Raw genomic sequence first — 11942 nt, 5'->3', positions numbered from 1 at the left:
CTCTCCAGAGGTTCTCTAGGTTTTGTCCACATGGCACTTCCAGTAATTTGCTTGATCAATTTTGCCTACAAAACTCGACATGACTCAAAGAACACACAAACACATCACAAACACAGTAGCTCTGAAATTATAGCACAATGGGAATTATGAACAGTAATCAATATGTTTGAAAAACAAAAAGTCCCACAAACTCTGCACATGTATGATTGATAAAAAAATATATATATTTTGACAGCTGACAATGGCATTCTGTAGATTTTACTTTAATAAAGAATAGCATGAAAAACATTTTTTCAATTCAAACATTTAAACACATTTGTAATAAAAATAAAGTGAAAGTAAAAAAGAAAAAAACCAATACCTTCCTACATACACAACTGCACAAATATACACACACTTTCCAGCAGCTCCATGCAAACACATCAATTTGCTCTCTCTCTCATTTACACTATCTTCATTTGAACTGGTTGTCGATGAGAGTTCCCTTCATCTTGGCTTTCTTGGCCTCGAGTTCCGCCTGTGTGAAGAGAAACAGCACTCAGATCACACACAAACAAACACACACCCATTTATGACACTGTGATATAAAACATCCTCACATTCTCATACAAGTCAGTCTCTGATACCACATCCTCGAACTTGTGATTTTTTCCTTTGTGGTTTTAAAGATGGTAAATGGTAATATTACCATTCACATATCAAACATGTTTACTCCAAATATCTTTAGAGAAGAATATTTTTGTTGTAATTTTACCCAAAGCAGGGTGATGTGAGTATCATGGAACGCTAAACTCTCACATGTAATTTGTTGCATTCACAGTCACACTTGACCTTCATAAGGTGCCCTAGTGCAGAAAGTCCACAAGTGAGACCCATAGATGTATTACACTTTTGGCATTCCAGGAAACCCCTAATATGGACAAAGACATCCAGCTATCTCTTTAGTTGAACAAAATGCAGATAGAGACATTTTGACTGAGTAAACATGAAGAGAATTAACACACCATTGTGACAGTATATGGTTCATCTGTGTTCTTCAAGCCATCTTAGTTATTTTCGTAAGGATAATATATATATTTATAATGCAATGCTAATCGACACTGTATCACCTTTATCACTGTATAGAATACTATAAAATAATATAATTTCTGCCTCATTTTCTGATAAGAAGCCACATCAGTTCACAGAAGAAAGTTATTTCAATCACTCGACGGATGCTATAATGTGATTTTGGAGTAAAATATGCTGTTATTCTCATAACTTGTGTTTTGATGGTGTGCTTAGCTAAAAACGGTTAGCATTTTAGTCTCCTTTAAATGAAATCGCTGCATGGTCTTAAAAATGTTCCATAAATCTCTGAATTTTATCATTGATTTAATTATTTCTGACGATATGACAACAAACTGACAAATGTTTCCTTTCAAATGAGTCTATGATGTTTGAAGTCCAAAGGCTTCATGAACGATGGTTGTTGCATCATGTTGAACTGAAAACGCTTGATAAAGCTGTCCACACAGGATGCGTCAAACCGAAAGTTGCAAATCCATTTTTCCTTTGTGTCAAGAGTAGTGTGAGCGCTTGGAGTACATCGGAAATACAACGGGGCATCAGTTTACTGTCAGAAATTTGTTGAGTTGCGTCAGATACATTTTAGACAGCATCACTAATTATAATGGGTTCTATTTGCTTTTGTCACGTCCCCCTGTCGCATCAGGTGTAGACACTTAGTTTTGGAAGGCTAGTAGTGAGTTTGAAGTAGATTCATTGTCTGCTTTACGTTTACCTGGCAGTCCTTTCACAAACTTGTCCATACTTAGTGCATAACCATGGATCATTCATTTATATTTTATCACGGTTCCATGCAATACTTATTTCTGATTCTTCAATCGCACCATCCAAACTCAAGCGGGTACTGGGAGTTGTATTGAGGTAATAAAAATTTTATTACCTCAATACAACTCCCAGTACCCGCTTGAGTTTGGATGGTGCGATTGAAGAATCAGAAATGAGTATTTAATGTCAAATCTATATTTTGTGTTCAATTTTTTAATTATGTAGCAAGTATCTGTATAAGTGGGATAATTTCACAATAGTGTCTTGTATCTCCCTGAAGAGGTTTCTTTTGCATAACAATCTGCTGACTCTACACTATCCCGTAGCCTTGCAGCGTCGCCCCTTTTTATAACTCTGTGGCCCCAGTTTGGGAACCTCTGGCCTAATTTGTGTGTGGGTATGTGTTTCCAGTGTGACTCAGAAACACTTATCTCCACACTCCACACGTTTGTATGTGTACGGGGTCTCTGTCATCTTTAACATTAAATTCATTAGCTGTGCAGACTTTATTAAAGTTTCAATCTGCCTCAAGCATGAATACACATCGCCTCTTCTTTCATCTCCCTGTGTGTGCGCTTACCAGCTCCTGAAGTCGTCTCTTGCTCATTCCTTTCCTCTCCAGCTGTTTCTCAATCACTTTGGCATTCTGGGCATAAGAGTCCGCCACCTCCCGCTGTAGGATAAACCAATCAAAATCAATCACAGCTTTTCAACAAAGAGATATGATGTAAGAGATGAGTCAGGCCTGATGGGCAGCTGATGAACTTAAACTCACCGCTTCAATCTCTTCCTCTTCTTCATCAATCGTTGAAACAGTAACCGAGCTGAACTTGCCCATGTCTTTGGTGCGCTTTGTCATCATAACCTTCAAGACACATGCATGTATATGAATATTGTTGACCTTATATTCTGCTATTCTCTTACACCTTTTCAAATAAGAAACTTGGTGTCTTACCCTGACTTTCTTTGGCGCCTCTTGTTTCTGGCTGTATACGCTTGTGTTGCCAAAACCCTGGCCGAACTTCACCAGCGCTCCATCCACAATGAATGTCGCTGGAGTGCTCTTCATCTGATGCTGATAAAACAAGAGCAGACCACACCTACACACACACACACACACACACACACACACACACACACACACACACACACACACACACACTATGTTCAGTATGTTGATAAGTCTGTTTTAATAATGCACTATTATTGGATGTTTTATTTATTTTTAATTATACATTATATATTTTTATATAAAAGTATATATTTGTATATATATATATATATATATATATATATATATATATATATATATATATATATATATATATATATATAAACACACACACATATAATTTATTTATTTTATTTTCTCTCTTCCCAGTGTGTGTACAGGTATCAGTTTTTATATTCTGTTAGAGGTTGATGCATGTAGGCATGTATACATGTATGCTCAGTTCTTCTACTTACAATTCCTCTCTGAATTAATGGACAGTATGGGATGCTACTCTAGAGATTTGATGTTGAGGGTTAGGGGATTGTTAAATGTGATGTATACTGTAAAAATCAATAACAAAAAAAAAACTTTGAAAGAAAACATGGTTCTTAAGATAAAAAAACAACCCCTGCAGATTACCCAAACCTGTTGTTGACGTATGAGAACACATCAAGTGTTGACTCTTAGTGTTGACATATGAGAATAGTCAGATCAGCTGACTCAGACAAGAATCAAACTTGTTGCAATTATTCTCTAAGCCTTGAAGTCATCCTCTTGTGCATGGCAGAGTCATTATGGTGACACAGGAAGCTCAGGACTGACTGTTGTACATGCTTATTTATGATTAAGAGATATTATGATTAAGAAAAGGCCATGGTTTTTATGAGTCATACATTTCAAGGCTAAATTATATGGACAGGATTCTGAAGCTCAGACACAGCGATCAGGATCTTGTATCATATATATATATATTTTTTTAATGTAATTTATTTCTGTGATGGCAAAGATGAATTTGCATGTGCTGATTTGGTGCTCAAGAAACATTTCTTATTATTATCCATGTTGAAAACAGTTGTGCTGCTTAATATTTTTGTGGAAACTATGAAACTTTTTTTTCAGGATTCTCTGATGAATAGAAAGTTCAACGGCATTTATTTGAATTTATTTTTATCAGAAATCTTCTGTAAAATTACAGATGTCTTTACTATCACTTTTGTTCAACTTCATGCATCTTTGACGAATAAAGTATTAATAGTTTTCAAAATACAGTTAATGGTCATTACCCAATAAAAAACATTTAACCGCAATATGGCACAACTGACCAATGAAAATCAAGTATTCCAGAGAGCTGTGCGATGAAATAATTTTAGGTTATAATTGAGTAGCCTATATTGTTTCTGTAATCAAGTGATGTATAATTGTGTCTTGTATGTAACATGCTTCACACGGTTTACACTTTAATATTGTGCATTTTTTATGCATGTTGTGTGTGCTGTGAGGTTTTGTGAAATGGGTATACAGGCTCACTTACTTTCCACATTTTTTGCGAAACTGTCTTTCGATGCCCTCTGACCTGCACAGGAACATACAGCGGTTAATGGATCTTAATCAATCCCTACCTTAATCAATACCCAACTTCAACACAAACTCATAGACACACAGACCTTTTCAAGTACACAGCCTCATCTTCCTCCACATTGCAGAACTTGTGGGCGTGTTTTGCTGCATCAATCACCCTGGCTTTGTCCCGAGGTCTCATGGGTAATTTCTCTATCTGACAGTCTAAAAAGGAACACAGGAGCTTAATTATCTTTCTCTTCTTTACTTCTTACACAAAGCACACACACTGCAGGACCAACATACAAAACCTATAGACTTTTGTAAAGCAGAAAGTTGATGCCCTATCGACCAGTATGTTCTCACTGACCTTTCCCCATAGATATCATCTAGATTGTAGAACATTCAGATGTCTGCAATGTTAGTCTATTGATTGTAGACAAGGCTTTATTGTAGTATAAGTTACATTTAGTTGAAATTAATCATAGTGTAGTTATTAATATTACTTTTTAAAAGGAAAGTACACCCAAATATAACAATAATTCTGTCATCATTTACTCACCCTCAAGTTGTTCCAAACCTGTATGACAAACAGTTTTGCTAAAACCCATTGCATGGACAAAAACAGAGATATTTCTCAAAATATCCTCTTTTATGTTTCACAAAAGAAACTAAGTCATACAGGTTTGGAGATTTGAAAATGATTCACCTTTATGACATTTAATTTCATAAGCATTATAATGAACATAAATACCACAGAGAGCTAGTATAATCACACTCGTTTTTCATTTCCGGAAATAAATGAATAACACTATACAAATGAAAAGCAGAACAATGACATGTTAATTATCCTCAGCTTCTGAATATTTCAAATAAATTGTCCATGATCACACTCTTGCTGAGGTGAATAAGTCTCCAACTGTCTCGGAGAAGGCAGTAATTACTTGAAGGCAAAACGAGCCATCAATTCATGAAATACCAGGACATCTCAAAGGGATTTTCACCTCAGGATATCATGAAGTGAGATTATTAATATAATAAAGGGTCATTCCGTGTCAATTCAACCAGAGGTCCCCAGCTAAAAATGTATTTTGATAAAAATAAAATCTGGTGAAAGAAATACATAAATGAAGAATGACAAAATATTATATACAATTTTTACTTGAGATTTGGAGCTAAATTACAGGAGGTAAAAATGACTTTAAAAAGATGGCATTGGCAGCATTATTATTATATTATTTATAAATTGAGATGGGTAGGTCTGTTGGTTAAATCTGTTGACTTATATGCCAACAGTGAATGTTCAAAAATGGGAACAAGCACTGTTTTGCCCCAAGTTTGCATGCTTGTAACTCCAGAAGTATTAAAGATATCTTAATATCCTTTTAGATTCTGTTTCTTAACAAGCTTTTGATTTAGCATCTTCATTTGAAAGGCCCTATATGATTCAATCCCAGAGATATGGAGATCTTAATGTGACTCCATGAGTATATTGGTCAATTGTATACACATTTTTAGCGGTTGAAAACCAAATGTGGGTCACTTTGCATACAGCTGATAATTTTTTCTTTTAAAGAGGAATATCTGAACAACAAATAATACTGAAACCTGAAATGTATCTAGTTTTTTTCTATCAACACAATTGCATAGAATATACCTGTCTGAGTGCCAGAAGTATTCTTTTTCCAAAGTTTAAAGATTAAATTAAAGATATAATGCAATATCTATCTAGAGATTCTAATTCTTAATTAACTTTTCTTTTGGAATCTTCATTTATGACTATATGGTTCAATGCCAGAGATATTGGGATGTCAATGCGGTAACATGTAGTTACAATACTGCTTATTTGAACTCTTGGTAGCTTCAGAAGCTGTTATAATGGAAAAAAAAAATTCCTCCTTTTAAATATCCCTGAAACTGATTCAAATATAGATTTTTATAATTACACTTTTGAGAGCAAGTTAATGTGACTCAACTTGACCATTTCAGTCCATTTTTGGCACTCAGTCTGGTGTGTTGTATGCAATTCATTTGATAGAGGGAAACAAGATACTTTTCTGGTTTCATAATTATATATTCTTCAAACATTCCCCTTTAAATGCAATAAGTATCAGCTGTAAGCAAAGTGACCTGCATTTAGTTTTTGAGCATTGAAAATGGGTAAAATTCAACAATTTGAACATGGAGCTGCATTGAGATCCCCATATGGGATTGAACCATATAGGGCATTGAAAATGAAGATTTCAAAAGAAAAGTTTGTTAAGAACCTAAGAATCTAAAATCATACTGAGAAATCAAAAAGTGCTGTGCTTGGAAAAAGAATATTTGTGGCACTCAGACAGGTATGTTCTATGCAATTGTGTTGATAGAAAAAATTAGATACATTTCTAGTTTTAACATTATTTGTTTAGATATTCCTCTTTAAAAGAAAAAAGTATCAGCTGTATGCAAAGTGACTCACTTTTGGTTAGCTAAAGTCAACATATTTTACTAATAGACCTACCAATCTCCATGTAAAAATAAAATAATGATGCAACCATCTTCGTAAGTCAATTTTACCCCCTGGAATTTGGCTCAAAATCTCAGGCGAAAATTGTCATTTTGAAATTATTCATTATTGTCATTATATCATTATTCTCTACAAAATAGTGGATTACATTACATTTTATATTTTGGCTTTCAATAATATTTATGCTTGTCTTTCTTCAGAAAAAAAAAGAAAGCTGTTCAGGGAACAAGACCCTAGATAACACAGACATTCCTGTTCCGGGATGCCCCCCCTTCTCATATCAAGTCCCTAGGCAAAAGTAAAGGATAACACATTCTGAAGTGTCAGACGTATAAAATGACACCTAAACGACAATATTCACAACATAAGTGAGGCTGAGCGGAACAAAGCCTTGCTGTGTGAAATATCAGTCCGCCTGCTCTAAAAGCGTTTCCCTGTTCACACATTCAACCAATTTCCAGTGAAGACAGGTGAGAGGAGAACACACTGAAGTTAGAGGACTAATCTGAATATGGGTAAGATTTTGATTCATCACAATTTTTTCAATCGTTTGAATAAGTTCCAGAAAGATTAGTTCACTGATTCTTTCGGCACGTTACATCGTTACGCCAGTAGGTGGCGACACGTGGCTGTCGTTATGTCCTTGAATCATTTACTGAAAAGATTCGTTAAAAAAATGGAGCAGTTCCGATTTAAAAGAAGTCTTATGAACACTAAATAACATGTTTAGAGTAAGTCTGCTACGATACTACAGAAATAGTAAGCATCATACTCATTTCCCCACAAAGCATGGCAAAAAAAATAAAAATCTACAATCGGTTCTCAATTTTCAAATGATTTTTATCAAGCTAAAGAGAAAAATGACAACAATAACGCCTTTAAGACATTTTTAATTCATTTTAATTATTAAAGGAGAACTCCAGTCAATTTTAACATTGAGCTAATTTTTTTGTAAATTTGGAGTGCTGTCAATACAGAGAACAACGACAAACCGTGTTATCCTCTTTTTAAAATTTGCACCCTGTTGACTTCAATGGGGCAAGTTTTAAACCTGCTTTTAACCTCTTAATATCCTTGATGTGTCATTACAAGTGCACAGCCAATGTGAGTGATTCCTTCAAAGTAAACACGAGTGAATCTGACTGCAGTAGATGTGAAAGATATGAATAAAAATGATGTTATTTAAGCCAGCGCAAATACCTGTATTTACATCCTGTTTTCGGTCAAAGTCCAAAGTAGTCGATTGTCGAGTTCACGCGCGTGATCATAGGTAACTAAACCAATGCGCATGACCTCGACAATCGACTACTTTGGACTTTGACCGAAAACAGGATGTAAATACAGGTATGAGCGCTGGCCGAATTAACTTCATTTTTATTCATATCTTTCACATCTACTGCAGTCAGATTCACTCGTGTTTACTCTGAAGGAATCACTCACAATGGCTGTGCACTTGTAATGACACATCAAGGATGTTAAGAGGCTAAAAGCAGGTTTAAAACTTGCCCCATTGAAGTCAACAGGGTGCAAATTTTAAAAAGAGGATAACACGGTGTAGGCAACACCGATTTTTGTCGTTGTTCTCTGTATTGACAGCAGTCCAAATTTACAAAAAAATGAGCTCAATGTTAAAATTGACCGGAGTTCTCCTTTAAGCTCTATCTCTTCTTCCAATCGAATGTTCGGGGCATTATTACACAAACAGCCACGTGCTTAAAAGGAAAATATTTCAGTGAACGAACGAAGTATGAGTCGGTGCATTGATCGAAAACTATTAATTCACTAACATATTCATTAAAAATCACTAACTGTTAATTAGTTTACAAACGAAACACCACCAAATCCGCAGCCCGGGCATAAGCAAAACCCAAGGACACACTGCAAACCCCATCTAAAACGTGCCCATTATAATCAGTGAGGCTTTTCACACGGCAAGCGTTCAAGTTTGTTGCGTCGCTGGAAGTCAAGATGGGGTGAGACCGTGTCAAGTACTGGTATCACAATGATTTCTTAAACTTCAGTTAATATCAAAGCCTGTGGTTACATTCAAGCGCTGAATGTACACAGTGAATTGCTGGACGCGTTTTGAACGGCTGAAATCATGCCTGTCGCTACTCACCCAGAACCAGGACCATCTGGCCACACAGACAGTAATACACGTGCAGGGGTTTCTCCCCATCATCATATTCTTCCCTGTCACGGGTGTCCGAGCACACAACACTCCGAGACACCACTTTAGGCATATTTAACCTCCGTTTACTTCCTTTTTAAAATCAGAATGTGATATCTGGTTTCAGGCTTGTTTACTGTCCTGTTGTCGCCCGGTGATGACGCCGTTATGTGACGTTAGGGCAGCCCCCATATCTTTTGACTGGCTTCCTCTAGATGGCGCTGTGGATATTTTCAAAAATAAATACAAGAGTCATGTTGACAACAGTAGGGCTGACTGAGATGAGCTACGATGTGTGATTTTTCATTTGTGACCTTGAAGTTAATATAATATTATCAATAATAATAATAAATTTTATTAATAAAGCACGTTTCTCAATCTAGAATTAAATAAAGTAGCCTATTTAATAAAGTACATAAAAAAGTAAAGATCTCAAAAATAGATAATCAAAACATGAAAACAATTTTGACATCCAGAATAATATACAGGAATAAACAAAATGTATTCGTTCTTATATGATAGGTATAAGTTTAAAAATATGATTTTTTTAACAAGCTACCTTCTTGAAACTGTTTAAGGTCGGGACATTCATACCTGGACATTATATAGGAGCATAACATAACACAGCCTATATGTAAGGTCTCTATAGGGAAATTTCTCTCTATTTTCTCAAATCATGGCTAATGTAGTCCAGATGCTTGGAAGTTATGTTTATTTTATTCTAGTAACTAGTGACTTTGGTATTCAGGAAATTTATTTGGAACAAGAAATGCCCTCGAGTTCGTCTTTCTCTTCTTTATCTTCCATTTGACACTGGAGGGTTAAAATGTCCCAACCTGTACTGGTATTATTTAGCTGCACAATTAAGAACAATAATGTTTTATTTTTCCTCTGGGAAATAAACCATCCTGGGTGGATATGGAGTCATGTGGTTTTGCGTTGCCTTTAAACTTGTATATATATTCAGATAAGTTTAAACAACTGAAAACAGTCACCACGCACCCCATAGTTTGTAATATGATTAGAGTATGGTATGAAGTTAGAGAGTACATGAAAATAGCTGACTCTTTATCCCAGTATAGTCCCATTTGGGGCAACACATTATGCAGGCACGAAGGACTCAGGATGTGGGTTGAAAAGGGATTAAGCAAAATTAGTGATCTTTTTGAGGAGGGAACATTGATGTCGTTTGAGCAGATATCTACTAAGTATAATATTCCAAGAAAACATTTCTTTAAATACTTACAGATAAGGAGTTTTGTTCTTTCTATGCAGAACCAATCATTAAACTTGCCAGTACTTTCTTCTTTGGAGGAATTAATTACTAAGAAATGCAATAATAAAGGATTAATATCAGTTTTTTACAACTGCCTTGTATCAGGGTCTACTGAATCAACAACCCCGAAACTTGAATTATGGAAGATGGGATTGAATGAGGATATATCTGAGGATGAATGGAGACAAGTCTGTAAAAACTCTCAGAAACAGTTAGGTAGCGTTAGCTTAAAACTACTTCAATATAACTGGTTGATGCAGACTTACATAACTCCTGTCAAACTAAATAGGTTTAATAAAAATATTCCTGATACATGCTTTAAATGCAGAGAGGCTCAGGGTTAATTTGTGCATTGTGTTTGGGAATGCAACATTATTAGAGACTTTTGGGTGGAAGTGATTAATATTACAAAGATAATTGTACCCTTAAATATTCCTCTAGATGCAAAAATGATTTTGCTACATTTATATCCAAAGAACTTTAAACTAAATCTTCAGCAGCGTAAATTTATAGATTATGCTATATTACAAGCTAAAAGAATGATAGCTCTTAGCTGGAAAAGGCCTGATCCACCAATTATTGGAACTTGGATTAATGCCATGGCACAGTGTATGGCCATGGAAAAAATAACATATTTTATTAAAAACAAAATGGATGTATATGAAGAAATATGGAAGCCGTTTAATTACTACATTAACAACAATAATATTGGTCATTTATTACAGGAGGTGTAACTATGTATAAGTGTTTGTTTGTTTTTTTGTTTCGTTTTGTTTTGCTGGAAAATGTAACTTTTATGTGTAAAGTACAGTAATGTATATTTGGTTTTTGGGTACCTTGCAATATCTGTTTTGCATTTAGATTCTCTTGTTGGGGTGGGAAATAACTGTGGCGAAATGGAAATGTGTTTCTCTGTTACCTGTCTTGCATAATCAAAAACAATAAACACATTGTTCAAAAAAAACAAAAAAACTAGTGGTAATAAATTTGGCAACAATGTTTATTCCTGAGAGAATCACTAAACTGATGATTATTCATTATACTTCATTTTTAGTTTACCTTTCTAATTGTGTAATAATATTACTCATTTGTTTTTTTGCTGAGGGCCAAGCAGATGTAGATTGTCGACACATATTCACCATATAGTTTTTAGACAACACAATTTTTGCCACCTAATATACATATGCACAGACACACATTTCTGTTGTCAATGCCCTAACTTGCAAAGTCTTTACAGGAAAGTTGCAACAATATGCCTTCAATAATAGACAGAGCACACGGTTTTCCTTACGCAAGCACACACATGTGAGAGTGTGTTAGGAATCATGCTGGTTTGGCACTGACAAGTTGCTGACAAGTTGCCAAGTTGCTATGTCCAAGTACTATCTGTGAGAGTCTCTCTCTCTCTCTCTCTCTCTCTCTCTCTCTCTCTCTCTCTCTCTCTCTCTCTCTCTCTCTCTCTCTCTCTCTCTCTCTCTCTCTCTCTCTCTCTCTCTCTCTCTCTCTCTCTCTCTCTCTCTCTCTCTCTCTCTCTCTCTTCTCAGATCTGGAACTAGCAGCTTAGGAGATACACACTCACTTCTCTCTCAGAGCACTACGCATC

General features: G+C 35.4%; 1 protein-coding gene across 1 annotated transcript; it reads right to left on the bottom strand.

Moving 5' to 3' along the window:
• Positions 1-247: 247 nt before the first annotated feature.
• On the bottom strand, positions 248-9276 carry steep1 (STING1 ER exit protein 1). The gene is made up of 7 exons (XM_081365040.1): positions 9013-9276; positions 4492-4609; positions 4359-4400; positions 2789-2933; positions 2609-2698; positions 2414-2506; positions 248-517 (listed from the first exon to the last, which is right to left on the bottom strand). Exons 1-7 carry the CDS (start codon positions 9134-9136, stop codon positions 455-457), a joined length of 675 nt encoding a protein of 224 aa, XP_081221166.1. The 5' UTR covers positions 9137-9276; the 3' UTR covers positions 248-454.
• Between the last annotated feature and the right edge of the window lie 2666 nt (positions 9277-11942).

Source organism: Scardinius erythrophthalmus (genome assembly GCF_964197995.2).
Source record: "Scardinius erythrophthalmus genome assembly, chromosome: 5".
In the NCBI taxonomy this organism is placed as follows: Eukaryota; Metazoa; Chordata; class Actinopteri; order Cypriniformes; family Leuciscidae; genus Scardinius; species Scardinius erythrophthalmus.
The sequence above is the reverse complement of the archived record's forward strand: the minus strand, read 5'-3'. Positions and strand labels throughout refer to the sequence as shown.